The sequence below is a fragment of the Mustela lutreola genome, chromosome 7 (assembly GCF_030435805.1).
Source record: "Mustela lutreola isolate mMusLut2 chromosome 7, mMusLut2.pri, whole genome shotgun sequence".
In the NCBI taxonomy this organism is placed as follows: domain Eukaryota; kingdom Metazoa; phylum Chordata; class Mammalia; order Carnivora; family Mustelidae; genus Mustela; species Mustela lutreola.
Genome location: NC_081296.1, coordinates 145006586 through 145027469, shown reverse-complemented (window position 1 = coordinate 145027469; position 20884 = coordinate 145006586). Strand labels below are relative to the sequence as shown.

At 46.1% G+C, this 20884-nt stretch overlaps 1 protein-coding gene across 4 annotated transcripts in view; it reads right to left on the bottom strand.

Moving 5' to 3' along the window:
* The window catches only part of AK7 (adenylate kinase 7), a 77634-nt gene extending 57404 nt beyond the window's left edge, over nucleotides 1-20230 (bottom strand). For 2 of the 4 annotated variants that reach the window (XM_059183055.1, XM_059183056.1), the window contains exons 1-3: nucleotides 20079-20230; nucleotides 14854-15042; nucleotides 9447-9555 (exon numbers count right to left, since the gene is read on the bottom strand). In XM_059183055.1, the coding sequence (XP_059039038.1) occupies nucleotides 9447-9555; nucleotides 14854-15042; nucleotides 20079-20183 (403 nt within the window). In that variant the 5' untranslated portion in view covers nucleotides 20184-20230. Of the gene's footprint in view, nucleotides 1-9446; nucleotides 9556-12200; nucleotides 12434-14853; nucleotides 15043-17374; nucleotides 17455-20078 lie in introns of all 4 variants that reach the window. The other 2 variants (XM_059183058.1, XM_059183057.1) reach the window with 2 other exon arrangements.
* Between the last annotated feature and the right edge of the window lie 654 nt (nucleotides 20231-20884).

Sequence of the window (20884 nt, the reverse complement as noted above, 5' to 3'; positions counted from 1 at the left end):
ATTTTTCACGATGTATAATTTTCCAGAAAAAAAAATCTAAAGAGAGGTCTAATTAAATTGTCAGAGGAGCTAAGTGACACGGTTGTCATGGTGCATTTTTAGTCTCAGGAGCTAATTCCCTGAAGAGGCAAGACAATAAAAGGCTGATGATCCCCTGAATCTAATGAACGTGTGGAGGCCGACCCTGAGGTAAGAAGGCGTTACTGAATTCAGCCTGAGAAGACGACGTCCAAGTGTTAATCTCCAACGGAAGCGTTCATTTTAGTGCCATTTTCATTCTATTAACAAAAATGGCCTCTTCAATTTCATTCTGCCCTTTTACCCTGTTGGCTCCACGATGCCTCAGACTGGTTTGTGACCTAGTTAGTGACTGCTTGGCCCACTTAGAGCTCTTCAAAGTGGGTTATCCTTTCATTTGTGATCATTTTAATGGGTCTAAAATAATCTCCTTGTTCACTTGTGAACAAGCACAGTTTATCCTCATATGCAAATGGTTTCTCCCATTCCTAACACTTTGTTCCCTTCTTCTGGGTCATCTTGCCTTCCTTGGAGAGTATCTGTGAAGAGCAAGGTAGGAGAATCCTTTTCTAGTAAAAAAAATTTTAAAATTACTTAATAAAACATTATTAAGAAGTAAGAATTACCCTTTGCAAAAAACACAAAACAAAAACAAACCCACAACAGGGGACACCTGGGTGGCTCAGTCAGTTAAGCACCTGCCTTGGCTCAGATCCTGATCTCAGGGTCCTGGGATGGAACCCTGAGCTCGGTATCAGGCTCTCTGTTCAGTGAAGAGCCTGCTTCTCCCTCTTCCTCTGCCCCCCTCACCCCTTCTCGTGCCCTCTCTCATTCCTGCTCTATCTCAAATAAATATATAAAAATATTTAAAGAAAAAACCCACAACAACAAAAAAAAAGTGCAAGAAAAAGCCCCAAACAGAAACCATACTCCCAATCTAAGATTGTGCACATCAGGTAAAAGAACAAAATTCTCAAAGCCCCACCAAGCCCACACGCCCCACCCCCCGAGGTGACCCTGATGGCAGCTGAAGGCCTCTAACTGCACTTTCTCACAGACACCAACACACTGCTTTCTCCAAAATGAGGTAAGACAGTTGCAACCTTCCACCCAAATAGAGAGGTAAAATCTTCTTCATTATTTAAAGGTCTTCATTAGAATGAAGGAGACAGTAAAACCCACTCCATTTTAAAGCTCATGAAAGGAGACACCGTTGTCAAAGTCTGGGAAACCACTGTGCTCCTCTGTCACAGCAGGAGGGTAGTGGCTATTATCTCAAATTCATAATCAAAGGACATCCATCCGGGCCAGGATTTTTAGACATTAAAAAGTACAAGTGGGGGCAGGGGGAAGATGGTGGAGGAACAGGAGATCTACCTATCATGGGGTCCCAGGAGTTCGGCTGGACAGTCATCACACCATTCCGGACAGCTACAGACCCAGCAGGAGATGGCAGAGAGGAAGAGCAGCAATTTCAGGAACAGAAAAGCAACCACCTTCTGGAAGGCAGGACATGTGGAGAAGTGAATCCGAATCCACGGGAAGATAGACCGTGGGGGGAAGGGGCAGCTCCCGGCAAGCGGCGGAGCAACGGAGCCCAAAGTCAGAACTCCTAGAAGCCTGCTCCACTGAGGGACGACGTCGCTCCAGAGGCTAAGCGGCGGTGGAGCCCTCACGGGGACAGTGTGGTCTCAGGACCCGCAGGGTCACAGAAGGATCGGGGGTGTCTGAGTGTGGCAGAGCCCCCAGGTATCCGAGCGGGCACGCCGGCTACAGAGAGAGGAGGAAGGGCTCTCAGCTCGGGGTTACCTTAACCATGGTCCATGGCACAGTCGGACACTGCTCTTCCAGTAGGGACCCCACCCCTGGCACATCCGGGAAACTCACCTTCCCCAGGGGAGGGGTGCGGGAATACACTGCAGGAATCGGCTGGGTTTAGAGACTCCAAACGGGGCTGTGTGGTCACACAGGCCGGGGGAGCACGGAGCGCGGCGGGAGACCAGGGAGACGGAGGGACTGCTTTTCTCTGAGCGCTCCGCTCCTCCAGGTGGAAGATTGGGAGGCCGCCATTTTCGTTCCTGTCCTCCGAAATGGTTACGGAAAGCGAATAGGGAACAAAAGCTGCCGAGCCCGAACCGGAGCACATTTCTTAGCCTGGCCCCTGGCAAGGGCGGTGCTATTCTGCCTCTGGCAAAGACATTTGAGAATCAGGGCAAGAGGCCGCTGCCTCCCCCAGAAGATTAGCAAGAACGTCCAGCCAAGACCAAGTTCACCGATCAATGAGAACTGCCCAACTCCACAGCTGGGGCAAAGCAACACGGAGAATTCATGGTTTTTTATCCATGATCCTTTAGTCTTCTAAAGTTAAATTTTTAAAATTTTTGTTCTTATTCTACTTTGTAAATGTTTTCCTCTTTCCTATTTTAACATTTTTAAACTATTTTATCTTATCAATACCTTTTTAAAAAATCTTTTAAAATTTTCATTGTTATAGTTATTATCTATCCCTTCATTGTATTTAACCTTATTATTTTGTATACAAATAGGTTTTTCTTTCTTTAAAATTTTGGGATACAGTTTCTTCTAAAAGATGAAAATATACCCTAAATCTAGCCCATGGCTTTATTCTAGTCTCCAGCCTGATCACAGTCTTTCCTCTTTTTTTTTTTTTTTTTTTTTTGTTTATCTTTTTTCAACCAACTTCTTATCAATTCAATTCCTTTTTTAGAATCTTTTTAAATTTTGGGGCGCCTGGGTGGCTCAGTGGGTTAAGCCTCTGCCTTTGGCTTGGGTCATGATCTCAGAGTCCTGGGATGGAGTCCCGCATTGGGCTCTCTGCTCAGCAGGGAGCCTGCTTCCTCCTCTCTCTCTCTCTGCCTGCCTCTCTGCCTACTTGTGATTTCTCTCTGTCAAATAAATAAATAAAATCTTTAAAAAAATCTTTTTAAATTTTCATCTTTACACTCATATTCCATCCCTTCATCATGTTTACACTTATTTTTGTATACTTGTGTTTTTCTTTCTTTAAAATTTTCAGAGGTAGTTCCTTCTAAGAGACTACAATACATCCAAAATCAAGTGTGTGGCTCTGTTCTATTAACCAGTCTAATATATATATATATATATATATTTTTTTTTTTTTTTTCCCCCTTTTTCTCCTTTCTTCTCCCCCCAGTTTCAGGTCTCTTCTGGTTTGGTTGGTGTCTATCTCTCTCATGTCATTTCCCTTTTGGTAGTTTGCCCTCTCATTCATCTATTTTTTTTTTTGTAAATATTTTATTTATTTACTTGACAAACAGAGATCGCAAGTAGGCAGAGAGGCAGGCTGGGGGTGAGGGATCACACTCCTGGCTGAGCAGAGAGCCTGATGCGGGACTCAATTCTAGGACCCTGGGATCATGACCTGAGCTGAAGGCAGAGGTTTTAACCCACTGAGCCACCCAGGAGCCCCTCATTCATCTATTCTTATCTGGATAAAATGACAAAGTGAAAAACTCATCACAAAAAAAAAAAAAAAAAGAACAAGAGGCAGTACAATGGCAAGGGACCTCATCAATATAGGCATTAGTAAGATGATGAGTATCAAAGTGCCAGCTGGGCTCAAAAAAGCAGGGGAGGTACTAGAGAATCCCTTTCTGCAGAAATAAGATCCCTTTCTGGAGAAATAAAAGAACTAAAATCTAACCAAGATGAATCAAAAAAGCTATTAATGAGGCACAACTAAGAATGGAGGCTCTTACTGCTAGGATAAATGGGGCAGAAGAGAGAATTAGTGATACAGAAGACCCAATGACGGAGAATAAAGAATCCGAAGAAAAGAGAGACAAACAACTACTGGACCATGAGCAGAGAATTCGAGAGATAAGTGACACCATAAGATGAAACAATATTATAATAATTGGGATCCCAGAAGAAGAAGAAAGAGAGAGAGGAGCAGAAGGTATATTGGAGCAAATTATACAGAGAATTTCCCTATTTTGTGATGGGAACAAGCATCAAAATCCAGAAGGCATAGAGAATCCCCCTCAAAATCAATAAAAATAGGTCAAGACCCTGTCAATTAATAGTAAAACATACAAGTCTCAGTGACAAAGAGAAAATACTGAAAGCAGCTCAGGACAAGAAGTTTGTAACATACAATGGTAGATTAGTATTAGATTGGCAGCAGACCTATCCACAGAGACCTGGCAGGCCAGAAAGGACTGGCATGATATATTCAGAGTACTAAATGACAAAAATACACAGCCAAGAATACTACATCCAGCTAGGCTGTCATTGAAAATAGAAGGAGAGATTAAAAGCTTCCAGGACAAACAAAACCTAAAATAAATTGAAAACACCAAACCAGCCCTACAGGAAATACTGAGTGGGGTCCTCTAAGCAAAGAGAGAGCCTAGAAGTAACAGACCAGAAAGGAACAGAGACAGTATACAGTAACAGTCACCTTACAGGCAATACAATGGCACTAAATTCATATCTTTCAATAGTTACCCTGAGTGTAAATGGGCTAAATGCCCCAATCAAAAGACAAGGGTATCAGAATGGATAAAAAAACAAAACCCATCAATATGCTGTCTGCAAGGAACTCATTTTAGACCCAAAGACAGCTCCATATTTAAAGTCAGGAGCTGGAAAGCAATTTACCATGCTAATGAACATCAAAAGAGAGCTGAGGTGGCAATCCTTCAACCAGATAAATTAGATTTTAAGCTCAAGACCATAATAAGAGATGAGGAGGGACACTATATCATAATCAAAGGGTCTGTCCAACAAGAAAATCTAACAATGTTATTTATCTATGCCTCTAACATGGGAGTAACCAACTATATAAACCAATTAATAACAAAATCAAAGAAACACATCGACAATAATACAATAACAGTAGGGGACTTTAACACCCCCCTCACTGAAATGGACAGATCATCCAAGCCAAAGATCAACAGGAAATAAAGGCATTAAATGACAGAGTGGGGGAGCCTGGGTGGCTCAGTGGGTTAAGCCGCTGCCTTCAGCTCAGGTCATGATCTCAGGGTCCTGTGATCAAGTCCCGCATCAGGCTCTCTGCTCAGCAGGGAGCCTGCTTCCCTCTCTCTCTCTCTGCCTGCCTCTCCATCTACTTGTGATTTCTCTCTGTCAAATAAATAAATAAATAAAATCTTTAAAAAAATGACACACTGGACCAGATGGACATCATAGATATACTCAGAACATTCCATCCCAAAGCAACATAACACACAGTCTTCTCTGTGCACATGGAACATTCTCCAAAATAGATCACATCCTGGGTCACAAATCAGGTCTCAACCAGTACCAAAAGATTGGGATCATTCCCTGCATATTTTCAGACCACAATGCTCTGAAGCTAGAACTCAACCACAAGAGGAAAGTTGGAAAGAACTCAAATGCATGGTGGCTAGAGAGCATCCCACTAAAGAATGAATGGGTCAATGAGGAAATTAAAGAAACATTGAAAATATTCATGGAAACAAATGACAATTCAAGCAGAACTGTCCAAAATCTTTGTTGTAACCATCTCTCCTAACAACATACTGCTTAAAATGTAACTTAGGAGAAATTATACTAGTTACCAAGCATGCTTAGATAAAGCCTTAAGAAAAACATGTACTGGCATGTACATGGCCTCTGGGGGAGGACTCCTTGAAGCCAAGCAGCTGGGGATGCCCGGCCCGCTCAGGGGGGAATGCCGCCTGCTTCATTTTTCCATTGTCTCCTCTTCCCTGGAGAGCACCAAGCAGTTAGTCAGACAATCCTTTCGTTTGGGCTTGCTCACTGTAGGTCACGTGCTACATGACCAGACATGTTTTGCCTTTCTTCTCACGTATGTACAAGACTCATGGTCAATGTGTAGTCTCCTCTGGCTTTGTTGATTGTTACTCACTTTCTAATAAATATGAGACTGAGGAGTTGTTCGGGGCGACAGTCTTTTCCACTGTCGTCCCCAGCTCCCATTGTCTTACAACTGACTCATTTGTGTCTCATTCTTCTCCCGTGAGCTGTCAAAAGGCGGCACTTGGGGGCACAGCAAAGGCAGTCCTGAGCTGGTGCAGCCACTCTGGGAAACAGTACGGAGGTTCCTCAAAAAGCTGAAAATAGAACTACCCTGGGATGTCTGGGTGGCTCAGTGAGTTAAGCTGCTGCCTTCAGCTCAGGTCATGATCCCAGGGTCCTGGGATTGAGTACCATATCGGGCTCCTTGCTCAGCAGGGAGCCTGCTTCTCTCTCCATCTCTGCCTGACTCTCTGCCTGCTTGTGTGCTCTCTCTCTCTCTCTACTTCTCTCTGACAAGTAAATAAATAAATAAATAAATAAAATCTTTAAAAAGAAAATAGGGTTACCCTATGACCCAGCAATCGCACTACTGGGTATTTAACCTAAATATACAAACGTAGTGATCTGAAGGGCACGTGCACCCGAATGTTTACAGCAGCAATGTCCACAATAGCCAAACTATGGCAAGAACCTCGATGTCCATCAGCAGATGAAGGAATAAAGAAGATGTGGTGTATATACACAATGGAATACTAGCAACCATCAAAGAAATGAAATCTTGCCATTTACAATGACGTGGATAGAACCAGAGAGTATTATGCTAAGAGAAATAGGTCAATCAGAGAAAGATCATTATCATATGATCTCTCTGATATGAGGCATTTGAGAGGCAGGGTGAGAGGTTGTGGGGGGTAGGGAGGGAAAAAAATGAAACAAGATGGGATCAGGAGGGAGACAAACCAGAAGAGACTCTTAATCTCAGAAACAAACTGAGCATTGCTAGGGGTGGGAGTGGAGGGAGGGGGTGCCTGGGTGATGGACACTGGAGAGGGTCTGTGCTATGATAAGTGCTGTGAATTGTGTAAGCCTGAGGATTCACAGACCTGTACCCCTGAAGCAAATAATACATTATATGTTAATTAAAAAAAAAGTACAAGTGGGGAAAATGAGATTCCTTTGGGGACGTAGGGATGGAGTGGAATGGGAATGCAAGGAATCGTAGCTTTTTATTCTAAGCCTTACTGTGCTTTTTTTTTTTTAAGATTTTATTTATTTATTTGACAGAGACAGATCACAAGTAGGCAGAGAGGCAGGCAGAGAGAGAGAGGAGGAAGCAGGCTCCCCGCTGAGCAGAAAGCCCGATGCGGGGCTCGATCCCAGGACCCTGGGATCAAGACCCGAGCTGAAGGCAGAGGCTTTCACCCACTGAGCCACCCAGGTGTCCCCTTACTGTACTTTTTTTTTTCCACTTTACTTTATTTTAAGATTTATTTATTTACTTCAGAGAGTGAGCCTCATGCGGGAGGGGCAGAGAGAGAGGGAGAGAGTCTGAAGGTGACTCTGCCCTGTGCGTGGGCCCAATGCGGGGCTCAATCTCACAACCCTGAGATCACGACCTGAGCTGAAACAAAGACTCAGATGCCTAACCGACTGAGCCACCCAGATGCCCCAGCCCTACTGTGCTTTTTAATTTTCAAAACATGTCTGGGGGTAATTTCAGAAAAAAAAATTTAAACACTGCAAGTATGCATTATATAGAAAAATCAATTTTCAACGCCTGACACGAAAGAAGACTCAACAAATGTTAGTTAGCTCTGATTGCACTGCAATCAAATATAAGTGCAATTATTTTAGAAGGTGCCATTATACATCATCAGTAAATATTTGCAAAGGGGCAAAATGCAGAAAGTAGGCTTTTCAAAAGAGCTCTGCTTCAAAAGATGATACAATGTTCATGCTTTTGATTTGTTTCTCACTGAGTGAAATGGAGGCACAAAGTCAGAAAAAAGAAATCAAACATTGCAAGCTCCCGAGGAATCCCACACAACCACAGATAGTCCTTTTCCATTATTTCCCTGAGTATGGTACAGGCATTCCTGAAGCTGCATTACCTTATTTTTTAAAAAGATTTTATTTATTTATTCAACAGAGAGAGACAGAGCACAAGCAGAGGGAGCAGGAGGCAGAGGGAGAAGCAGACTCCTTGCTGAGCAGGGAGTCCAATGTAGGACTCAATCCCAGGACCCCAGGATCGTGACCTGAGCTTAAGGCAGAGGCTTATTCAACTGAGTCACCAGGGTTCCCACTCCCTTTCTTTGAACTTAACCCAATATATCATTTTGATGTTGATCGTACTCAAGGGTTGGCAAATATTGCCTCATCTTATAAATAAATTTTTATTGGAGCCCAGCCCATCACTTACATATTGTCTATGGCTGTGTTCTCACCATAGCAGCAGAGTAGTTGGCTCCAACAGCCAAAAATACTTACTCTTTGGCCCTTTACAGAAAAAGTTTGCTGACCTCTGACCTAATCTGCCTGAAAATGAAAATACTGATGTGTATAAGATATTGAAATAGAAGGTGTGCTGTGTCTTTTGGCTGTCCTGCTAGTCTGGGGTGGTGATTTGAATACGCTGATATGTTTTCTCCTTTGCTCCCAACTTAATCAAGAGATGAATCATAACAGCACCACACTGTGAGACATCATCTTGTTCTCTAAGACCTGCGGTCCTTAGAGTTCATGACAGTTATGAAAGCATTGGAAAAACGCAAGCACTCTCCCTGAGGCCTCACTGACCCTTACTATCAGGGGACATTTATTAAATTAAATCAAATCCTCACAGAAATAAGTCCTCTCCTCTTAAAGGCACATCCCTCTCATGATGCCCTTCTTGCCAACGTGCCATTCTCTGTCCCGCGGTGAAGTCCCTCCCATATGCCTTGGCTCTCTCATAGGACTCCAGGGACCTCGCGGGTATAATCTTTATCTCATTCATTTTTATATGTTCCCAATGCGCTCAACCCCACCTCCTTAAGCATGAATACAGGTTGAATCTTCAAAGTTACCGTTTCCTTTCTTTTCACGAGTAACAATAGTCTATTCTTCGGAAGCATGTGTTGTTTAATTCATTCAGAAACGGGGTCATTGAGTCTCAGGTGGCTCTAAGGTCACAGCAGTCCCCATAAGCAAACCAAAGCCTAGGTCTACAACTGCCGCAAGGTTAGGAAATCAAAACCTGAGGACGACCCATCATGACAGCTAACTAGGCTCTTCCAGGTCAGGCCATGCTTTAACTATAGCCAATCAAATCATTTGCTTGCTTTGCTCTGCCTTTGCCGGGTCAGTCTTTGCCCTGCCTCCTGTCCGTGCAGCGCTCCTAACCGCTTCCCACATGGCAAGCTCTCATGAATTGGTTTTTGCTCACATCAACTCTTGAAGGTTTTCCTATGCCCCAGCTTATCTTTAACACGACCCAAAGGCATCTTCATTAGCCTAACTTCATTTCATGTTTTAGGGAAGTTTCAGATCGGTTTTCCCATGGTTGTAATTTGCCTCGTGGTCATTAGACAGCTCTGAGGGTAAGGACATTGCATGAGAGTAGTTTCCCTGGAGAGAGAAGAGACTGGTTCACTGACCAGAGACTGCCCAGATGGCCTCCTCTGCTTGCTGTGCATTCTCGGAGATGTTATAAATAATGACGTCACACTCCAGGAGGCGCATGAGAAGGTCTTCTCGAGAGATGGTCTGAAAAAAGAGAATTGAGAGTCATTTGTTGAAAGGAGCTAACCTTCATTTCATATTTAGCCGGAATGACAATTTCCAAATTAGATATACTGCGGATGAAGTGTCCTACAGGAAACATTTGCAGGATGTCTATTTAAAATGAAATTTTGGCTCTCTTCTGTGTATAGTTTCCAAGTAACAAATAAGTTTATGAAAAATAGCTGGGAACAGATGATTAAAAAATTGCATAATGATCTTAGGTACTATTTCTGCATGCTATTTACACCCCGATTCAGAAGGGAAGAATTACAACACACTGAAAGAAAATGTGTGAGGCATTTGAAATTAACTCCAACTCTTTGCGAGATTATTCAAGCCATTATATATCATAAGCTACTCACAAGTGTTGATGAGTGATTAATGCAGATTGTTTCAGAATCCTCAAGATGGAATTAATCGGTCCTCTTTGTAAATGTAAGGTGCCTTATTACAGCTGACAGTTGGGAATATTTTAAAAAATACAGAAACTTTTAATGGGTAAAAATATAAAATTCTTACATTAGACAAAGTAACTTTGGTGATCACCATGTTTGAAATAGTTATTCCTTCCTGTGTGGATGTTGGTATGTTTCCTAGGAGTGCCCTACAGTGGGCGGGTATTATGATAACCATCAGAGGACCCTGCCTTTCCAAATCAGGATTTCCATTGGCTGTTAGTCCAGTTATCCTGAGAATCAGATACTCCCCACAGTTCCTTGACCACTTGCATTAAAGCAGAACATTTCAGACCAGACGTGACCTCTTACCACATAACTTGGTTAAAGAACAGAAGCAAAGTGAATGCCTTTCCAGAGAGAGAGAGGACCCGGACAGGGTTCATGCTCCCATTAAAACCCACAGCACAGCCAGCTAGTTTCCCCAGCCTGGTTCCCTAAGTCCCTTGGAGTCCCCCGGTACTCATTTCCGAGGGCTGCTATCACTTAGGGTCACACATTGAGTGGTTTAAACAACAGACATGCATGTCCCATAGTCTGGAGGCTATAAACATTGCTGTTTGTGACTGTGAGACTCCAGACTGTTGCCTCCTTCCTGCCAGCCTGAGAATGAAATCACCCTCAAGGGGAGGCAGAGCCCAGGAAGGGGCAGGAAAAGCAACAGCAGCCCCTGGATCACGCCAGCCCTGAAACTGCATCTTCTTTAAGAGACTGCCAGCCACATAAACTGAAGAATTTCCTTATTTATTAAGCCAGTTTGCGTTGCCGCATTTCCCTAGTGCTTACAGACCTGAACAGCCCAGACTGATGCAGAGAGCAGGGTTCTTAAAGAGTCTAAAAGACAGAGGGGTTTTGCAGAGGAGCATGGTAAATTTAATTTGGGGCATATTGATTCAGATGTGCCATCAGGGCTTTCTGGGGGCAGGGATGGTCATTATAGGGCAGTTGGATTTGGATGTCAACAGGGCTGGTGGCAGATGTGAAAGACTTTGGTTCCTGTTGGGGAGCTGAAGCCACAGGCCTGGATGAGATTGAGGAAGGACATCCATTAGGAGAAAGGAGGGGGCTCTGGGGAAAACCGCATTTAACGGGAGCCTCAGATGCACAAGAGAAGCCAGGTTATGAAGGCTGAGGAAGGAGGAAGGAGACTGACTCCCAAGAAACCAGGAAGACAGGACTTTGGGAATTTCAAGCTCCCTGGTGACACTTGCCAGGCATTTCCTGTGATGTGGTGGGGGCACCTTCTGGCAGGTGGGACTCACAGGCCATGAATGCAGGAGTGAGGCTGGCGAATGTAGCAGTGGTGGCCTGGGGCTAGGGCCAGAGAAAGAGGACGGTAGCCAGCAGGGAGGCCACATGTGGTATTTTTGACTCTTGGAAAGATGGGAGCGTGAAGCACGTGGATAGGTGGAAAGAAAGAAGCCGGTGGTGAGCAAAGCCCCTGGAGAGTGTGAAAATGGGTAAGTGGTGGAGAAAGTTCCCTCAGAGGGCAGGAGGGGACTCATTCATTCATCTCACAAGTGTTTACTGAGGGCTACTTTCTGCCAGTCAATGTGCTTGGGGCCAAAGATGCACAAATGAGTAGGAGAAGTGAGGTGTCTGTTCTCAAGGGGGTGAGAGTCATAGTCTGGGCCACCCAGCAATGACAGACAATAACCATAAAGTGTGACAAGTGTGATGATGTAGGCAGGTAAAGATGCTATGGGAGTACAAGAAAAGAGCTCAGTATTGAAACAAGGAGTGTAGAAGTAGAAATCACTGAGAGCTTCCTGGAGGAGGTGGCATCCGGAGTCAAACCCTGATGGATAAATAGGACTGGGTGGGTTGGAAGAGGAAAGGCTGTCGCACGGTGCGGTGTCTTCAAAGCTGTAGGTAGGGCCTGAAGAGCGGCTGGCGCGGTGATGAGACACCCCTCTCAGAAGTACATAAATATCCAGGATGAGGGTTGAGTAGCATGGGTCACGGGGGAAGCAGTAAAACTGCTACAGAAATGTAAAGATGGGTGGAAATTCAGATGGACCCGCTAATGCTTTGGTAAGTCTTGACTTTAAACTGAACACGTTTTTCTCTTCTCCATTCTTGAAGCTTCCCCCTCCCCTTCACTTGTTTTTCTGTAGAATCCTGTCCCAGGAACTGGGTATTCATACTGACAACCCACTGACCTCAACTTACATTTAGTAACAAGACTCGGATGGCTGGCGCCAGTGTTGGTCAGGAGACCTCCTTGAAGGCGGGGGGAGCGAGGCTGCCAGCACTAACCAGATTCTTATTGAAACCATAGATCCTGTGCGGCTTCCAGTCGGCGACGAGAGAAGAATGAGGCACAAACAAGTCAGCGGCCAGAGACTGGGAGCAGGGGACAGCAGTCGGAAAGCACGGCGGCCACGAGCAACTCCACAGTCTCACTGTTATTAGATAGAAACAACAGCCAACAGAAGGATGGATGAAGGTCACACGTTAGTCGCCTCTTGCAGCCCAGCAAGGAGGAGGGTCAAGTTCATAGTTAAACAAGCACATTCAAAGGACTCCTCTAACTAACACCGGGAGCTTCTGGGAAGAGAAAGGAGCGACAACGGAACAGGGAAGCAGGTGGTTTTCGTTCTGCCCTGAGCTGACTGGGCGTTCCGGGCTGCCCGGCTTCTGTGAAGGGGCGGCATTCCGAGCCCGAGCGAGCCGGGCATCCCCAGCTGCCCAGCTTCACGGTCGTATATTGTCCTTCTCCCCAAAGACCTGTTGCCAGTATATGTATTTAAGGCCATATCTAAATGTGCTTGGCAACTAGTGAAATCCTCCGGGGGTTACAGTTTAAGTAACACATTGTTCCGAGGGGCAGCAGCAATCCTGTGTTTTCTTATAAAAATGGGTCTACGGTATTCGTTTTCCCCTCAAGTTTTTATTTAAATTCCAGTTAGTTAGCATGCAGTGTCATATTAGCTTCAGGTATAGAATTTAGAATACAATATAGAATAGAATATAGAATTTATAAGAGATATATAGAATTTATAAGGAATTTATAAGTATAGATATAGAATTTATAAGGTATAGAATTTAGAATAGAATATAGAATTTATAAGAATCACTTATATAAAATACGCAGGGCTCATCCTAACACGTGTCCTGATACCCATCATCCATCTATCCCACCCCCCCATTTCCCATCTAGGAACCCTCATTTTGTTCTCTATTATTGAGAGTCCCTTGTGGTTTGCTTTCCCACACTCTTTTTTTTTCCCTTGCTGTATGTTCATGTGTTTTGTTTCCTAAATCTGAACTATATGTGAAATCGTTCAGTATTTAGTCTATGAATGTCTTATTTCACTTAGCATAGTATCGTGTAGTTCCATCCATGTTGTTGCAAATGGCAAGATGTCATTCTTTTTGATGGCACAGTAATATTTCATGTAGATACACCACATCTTCTTTACCCATTCGCCCATCGATGGACATGTGGGCTCTTTCCAGTTTGGCTATTGTAGACATTGTTGCTATGAACCCTGAGGTGCAGGTGCCCCTTTGAATCAGCATTTTTGGATCCTTTGGGTAAACACCGAGTAGTGCACTTCCTGGCTCGTAGGGTAACTTTTTGAGGAGCCTCCATACTGTTTTCCAGAGTGGTTGCACCAGCTTGCATTCCCACAATAGTAACAAGAGGGTTCCCCTTCCTCTGCATGTTTGCCAACATCTGTTGTTTCCTAACTTGTTAATTTTAGCCAGTCTGACACATGGGAAGTGAGACCTTATTGTGATTTTCATCGGAATGGCCCTGATGATGACTGATGCTCAGCATCTTTTCACATGTCCCTTAGCCATCTGTATGCTGTCTTCAGAAAAAGGTCTATTCATGTCTTCTGCCCATTTTCTAACTGGAAGGGTCTGAGTTGTGAAGGCATTAGCCTGCTTCAGCCTCCTTTGCCCGACAAAGTAATAAAATGATTGCTCCTCTTTATCCCCCAACTCCGTCTTCATGTTATACTTCAGCTCCAGAGCAGAGGAGGGTTCTTGACAAGAGCAGCACTGTTTCTCAGTAAGACAGTAACATACTGATGTGTTATTATGGAGTGGTTTATTACCAAAGGAGGTTTCTCTTCCACCCGCCATGGCCTGGGGGTTGTTGGGTAATGTAGGGTTGAATGCATTATTTTTATTTTTATTTTTTTTGAAGATTTTATTTATTTATTTGACAGACAGAGATCACAAGTAGGCAGAGAAGCAGGCAGAGAGAGAGAGAGGGGTAAGCAGGCTCCCTGCTGAGCAGAGAGCCCGATGTGGGGCTCGATCCCAGGACACTGAGATCATGACCTGAACTGAAGGCAGAGGCTTAACCCACTGAGCCACCCAGGCACCCTTAGGGTTGGATGCATTTTAAACACAGTTTAGAAATTTTTTTTTTTTTAAGCTGGTGCCCAAGGGAGAAGGAGAGAGAGAATCTTAAGCAGGCTCTGCACACAGCATGGAGCCCAGTGAGGGGCTCGATCACACAATGCTGACTCATGACCCGAGCCGAAATCAAGAGTTGGATGCTTAACCGAGCCACCCAGGTGCCCCAAGGCTAGAAATTTTATAGTCTGAAAGTCTAGATTAGATCCACCCCTTCCAAGAATATCGAATTTAAATGCTTTGTTTGTAAAGGCACACATTTAAAGTGGAGACCATGGTTGTTCTCCATCAGAGGACAAAGGCCTACTTCCACCTGCCCCTCACTTTCTCCCACTCCCAAGTTTGCAGAAGAGAGAGGAAGCAAAGACTAAGAGTGTACCATGAAGGTGTGGGAGCTCGAGGCGGCTCTGCCCTTGGTTTACTCTTAGCAACAGCCACCTAGACTTACAGTGTATGTCTCCACGGCAAAGTCAGGCTGAACACTTTCGAGCTTGGAGAGTGTGCCCACAATCTGGAAGGTGCCTTCCTTAAGTTTGACTGATGAGGCTTCCGGCAGGGCTGACTTATTTTCTTCGTCTTCTTCCTCTTCTTCCGTAATTTCTTCAAGGGAAGCCCCAACGACACAGTTAGACAGAAACTGCAAGAAAACATAAACATACTAAGAAACAACAAAGAACAGTGTATAATGAGGGCTGTACACTGGTAGCTCGCTGAAGTTAACACTAACTGAGAGACACAGCAAAGTGCGTGCTCTCACAACATTCTATTTTATAGAGGAGGAACCCTGGCTCAGAGAGCTTAAAGCATGTAGCAAGGGTATTGCCCTGCTCTGGCAACAAGCAGGGAAGGGCTGCAGTCACCATGTTGGTCTTGCCTAATAGAAATGGAGTAATGTCATGCTATCCACTCTGGTGAATTAAACTGGCTAGTAGCCCCATGAACAGAAGTAAAAGGAAACCAGTGAAATGAATATAGTCATGTTTTATTTAACCCAACGGGTTAAAAATATTCCTAATTTCACAAGAAATCCATATAAAAATTACTAATAAGATCTTCTATCTTCCTTTTTACTTATACTCAGTCTCAGGGTCAAGAGATCCAGCCCTCCACCAGGCATGGAGCCTGCTTAAGATTCTCTCTCTCTTTCTCTCGCCCTCTGCCCCACTCTGCTCCCCTTGCTAGCTTGTGCTCTCTCTCTCAAAAGACGAAAAAAATCAGGTTGGTGAAGTTTTATTTCTTATCTTACAGAAGTTATCCTTCGGAGTCATTTATGCAATGTTAAAGAGTTTCATGGGGCGCCTGGGTGGCTCAGTGGTTGAGCCACTGCCTTCGGCTTGGGTCATGATCCCAGGGTCCTGGGATCGAGCCCCGCATCGGGCTCTCTGCTCAGTGGGGAGCCTGCTTCCTCCTCTCTCTCTCTGCCTGCCTCTCTGCCTACTTGTGATCTCTGTCTGTCAAATAAATAAATAAAATCTTAAAAAAAAAAAGAGTTTCATATATGTGTGTATACTTAATATAAATTATTTGCATGTAAGTAAGAATGATTTTATTGTAATTTACATGTTAAACGTATGTAAGCAATCATGACATTATCATATCATACCTTGGGAGGAAAACACAGAAAAAACCCAAACAAACTGGAAGTCCCACCTCATTTATTTTGGTAACAGTCATTTTACATAAGTAACCCAGGCTTGTCAGGTTCAACCACTTATGGGAATACATTTCTTCTAAGTATATCATATATATTTTCATGTTTCTCTCAGACATACATATTCCAGGGCACCTGGGTAGCTCAGTGGTTGAGCATTTGCCTTCAGCTTGGGTCATGATCCCAGATTCCTGGGATCAAGCCCCGCAATGGGCTCCCTGCTCAGTGGAGAACCTGTTTCTCCCTCTGCCTGCCACTCTCCTCCTGCTTGTGCTCCCCCTCTCTGACAGATAAATAAATAAAATCTTTTTTAAAAGTTAAAAAATACACATTCCATTTTATTACCCCATTTCACAGTCGAGGACACTGATGCCCAGCTGTAAGGAGCTTGCCCAAGACTGCATGGGCAGGGAGGGGTGCAACTGTACCTTCTGATCCCCAAAACGGGACATGGACCATAACCCCCACCCTCCTTCCTCCCAGGGACGTGTTGGGGAGTGGGGGCAGGGGAGCAGCTGGCCTCACCCAGCTGGGCAGGAGCCTGAAGACTAGAGACCCAGCCGCCATCTCTTTTATATGTTTCATATTCCCACTCCTGCGTGGCTTGGTATGGAGAACAGAAATTCCCTAAAATTTCCGAACTGGAACCCAGGTCAGTCAAGGAATAACAGAAACATTCTGTTACCAATAAGCTTTTGGAAAAGATCTCTACAAACTAAAAGAAAGCTTTTGTTCTAAAAACATTGTGCTGTAAAAAAAAAAAAAAAGCCAGAGTTCAAAAGGGGGTAAAGAAAAAGTTTAAATTCTCTTGCCTCCCACCGTCCTAATCTCAATCAGGTCACCTCCCTTTTAAAATAATCCAGAGGGGCACCTGGGTGGGTCAGGGGGTTAAGCCTCTGACTCTTGATTTCAGCTCAGGTCATGATCTCAGGGTGGTGAGATCGAGGCCCCCAAGGGGCTCTGTGATGTGTAGGGAGTCGGGCTTGTTCCTCTCCCTTACATTTCGCCACAGCAGCCCCCCTCCTCTGTGTGTGATTCCCCTTCGTTAAATTTATGCAAAAAGTGGGTGGGGCACCAGAGAGCTGCTGAGCAGGGCCATCTTCAGACTTTCATGGGTCCTTTCCTCCAAGAAAAAAAATAAATACTAAAAATTCTATTTCATGACTGTATTGCCAGGAAGACCCACCGTCTTTGACTCTAAAATCTCATTTGTTTCCTTCTGATTATAAAAGAAATTAAGACACATTTGTGGGCCGCCAAGTCTAAAGGGTCCTGGGCCCTGTGCCTGCTGTCCCGGTGTGATTCCCCGCACGCTCACCTCTCTGTCCTCTGACTCCCACTCAGAACGTCTGCCTTGGAGCTTGCCTTTGAATCAGCTCCTCCAGCTTGATGCTCATCCTGGGGTGTGAGGGTAAGGGCCAGAGAGAGGGAGAGAGCGACCAAGAATCTCAAGCAGACTCTCTTCTGAGCACAGAGCCCTACGTGGGGCTTGATCCCATGACCCTGAGCAGAAATCAAGAGTTGGAGGCTCAAACGACTGGACCACTCACGTGCCCCTACTCTGAGACATTTTCTGCATACAGATCATCTCTATCGATCTACCTACGTATCTTCTCTATATCTGTATCTTTTTGAAAGACATAAATCCCTTCATACTACATCTGTCTTTTTAAAGTTTTTTAAAAAAAATTTTACTTATTTGACAGAGAGAGATCACACATAGGCAGAGAGGCAGGCAGAGAGAGAAGGGGAAGCAGGCTTCCCAGTGAGCAGAGAGCTAGATGTGAGGTCCGATACCAGGAACCTGAGACCATGACCCGAGCCGAAGGCAGAGACAACCCACTGAGCCACCCAGGTGCCCCTAAAGCTTCCTTTCTTTAAATACACATATTTTGTTATTTATTTTTTGCCTATTGTACTCTTTTTTTTTTTTTTAAGATTTATTTATTTATTTGACAGAGAGAGACTACAAGTAGGCAGAGAGGCAGGCAGAGAGAGAGAGAGGAGGAAGCAGGCTTCCCGCTGAGCAGAGAGCCCGATGCGGGACTCGATCCCAGGACCCTGAGACCATGACCTGAGCCGAAGGCAGCGGCTTAACCCACTGAGCCACCCAGGCGCCCTGCCTATTGTACTCTTGTCCTTTCTCTGCCCCCTCCCTTGCTTTTCTAGTCCTGTGGGAGATGTATCTTGTATTTTTAGTCTCTCGTAGTAGATACTTATCACATACAATGTACACACTGCTAAAAAATAAAACTGAACAGAGAACATTAGAAGATCTAATTGGCTTTATTAAGTGATTCATGAACTCAGCAGAAATTCCATCTTGCAAGCAGAGGGGAGCCCAGAGAAGCCGCACAGAATGGAAGGTTTTTATGAGGAGGAGGGTGGGGTGAGGAGTTATTAGCAAAAAAAGATTGTTTTAGCAAGGTCACCTTCCCTTAGGGGAGTGGGGGGGTCGTTATGCAAATTACTTCATCTTCCTCTGGGGAATGGAGAGAGCCCTGTGACAGACAACCTCATCGATGCCCTGCAAAGAATTTTAGATGATTGTATAAAATTCCTCTCCGGGAGAGACTGAAATTAAGTCCTGGTTTGCTGTCCTGGCAAATGACTCCTCCTTGAGCCTCCTAGCTTCCTTTCTCACAACACCATCACAAATATTACCATATATATTGTTGCATGCCATATATACAGTATTACTATTTTTATATATAAATAATCTAAATCTATATATTTTTAAAAGATTTTTACTTATTTGACAGAAATCACAAGGAGGCAGAGAGGCAGGCAGAGAGAGGTGGAAGCAGGCCCCCTGCTGAGCAGAAAGTCCGATGTGGAGTTTCATCCCAGGACCCTGGGAGAACGACCTGAGCCGAAGGCAGAGGCTTTAACCCACTGAGCCACCCAGGTGCCCCTAAATCTATATATCTTTTGACTGATCTTTAGATGGTACTGGATGGAGTAGTGGCCCCCTACTCCCCATCCCCATTTGGAAATAGGGTCTTCGCAGCTGGAATCAAATTAAAATGAGGTCATACTGGATTAGAATGGGCTCTAATCCAAAGGTCAGTGTCCTAAAAACAGGGAAATTCGGACACAGAGAGAATTGCGGGAAACACCATGGGAAGACAGAGGCAGAGATTGGAGTGATGAGTCTACAAGCCAAAGGATGCAAGATTTGCTGACAAGTGCCAAAAACTACGAGAGAGACAGAGAGAGAGAGAGAGAGAGAGAGAGAGAGAGAGAGAGGTGTGCAGCAGAAATCTTCCTTGCAGCTTTTAAAAGGAACTAGCCTTGCCAACACTTTGATTTTGGGTTTCTGGCCTCCAGAATCAAGACAGAATACACCCCGTTGTTTTAAGCCATGAAGCTTGTGGTACGTTGTTGACCGCAGCCCTAGGAAACCAGTAGAGATGGTATGCACTGCAGCCACATCCTATTCTCGGTAGCATGTGTTGTCTGCAAATGGGATCCTTAGCCCCCCCAAGTCTGCCCAGGGTGAGGACACACGTCTGTGCTGCTCCAGAGGGGAGCACGGAGATGAACGAGTCCCGGCCAGGGAGATGATAAAATTATGGCTTCCTTTGGACTACTGCGTATTTTCCGACGAACGGTCTCAGGACCCGCTTTCGGAACATCCTCGTTCCCCGGGGCTAACGACGGGGGGTGGGGGAGTTCGGTGGGACTCAGGGCCCCACACAGTGCCTGGCACATAAACAAAACGTGCCTCAAACGACCCTCCACACGCACGTGGAAGGGACGGAAGAACGAACATGCTGAGCCTCGCTTTCCTTTCGTGGTTGGGGAGGACGCCGCGCCCGACCGGCGAGCGCCGAACACCTGGGCTTCCAGGGGCGCCCCGCGTGCGGACCGCGCCCAGGACGAGGGACCCTCCTTCAGGGGAGGCCCTGCAGCGCCCCGCGGCGCAGACCCTCGCTGGGTTCGGGGGCTCGGGCACCCCGGGGCGGGGGCCTGGCAGCTGGGGACTGGGGCTCTCTGTACTCCGACCCGCCGCCGCTCACCTTCCCGATGTTCCCGCTGCTGTAGGAATCCAGCAGGTTTATAAACACCCTCTGGATCCGGCTAACTTTCTCCGTGGCTGCAGCAGTACCCTCTTCCTCAGCCATGGTGGGAGCAGCCCTGGTTGCTAAGGAGAAAGCGTCCCTCTGGTTGCCAAGGAGGTGGGGCGGGGGCTGGCCCTCCGGGGGCGGGGCCTACGACGCGGGGCGGGGCGTTCCGCGGCGGGGGCGGGGCTCGGCCGGGGCAGGGGCGGGGCGTTCCCTGGGCGGGGGCGGGGCGTTCCCTGGGCGGGGGCGGGGCGTTCCCTGGGCGGGGGCGGGGCTCACCCGGGCCTTGGGGCAGCGGTGTCTCCCCAGCAGGGCGCTCTCTGGCTCCACGCGTGGTACTCTCCGGCCGGGGCAGTCCGCTTTCGGAGCCTCCCCGGCCCGGACGCCGGGGCCACGTGACCGCTGCTCCCTGTCATCTCTTTCATTCCGAAACTGGAAACGCGCCCCAGGGTTCACGAGACCCGGGGGACTGAAAAGAACTGCTGCACCGGGAAAGCCCGAAGCCCATTCCCTTGTGGGATGGTCCGCCCGGGGGGACGTGACAGTCCTGCTGCGCCGAGAGCAGCTGCCGCCGTGGAGTTCTGGGTCCCGGACGCCGGAACGACAGCGTGCGTGGCCCGCACGGTGCAGCCAGTCGCTGCTCGGTCTGTGGGGCTCGGCGGGCTCGGGGGCTGTTAGGAGCCGCTGGGGAGAGACTCCTGGGGGTGGGCGGCGGTGGTGGCCGGTGGAGGCCTCCGTGCTGGGCTGTCGTCCACGTTCAC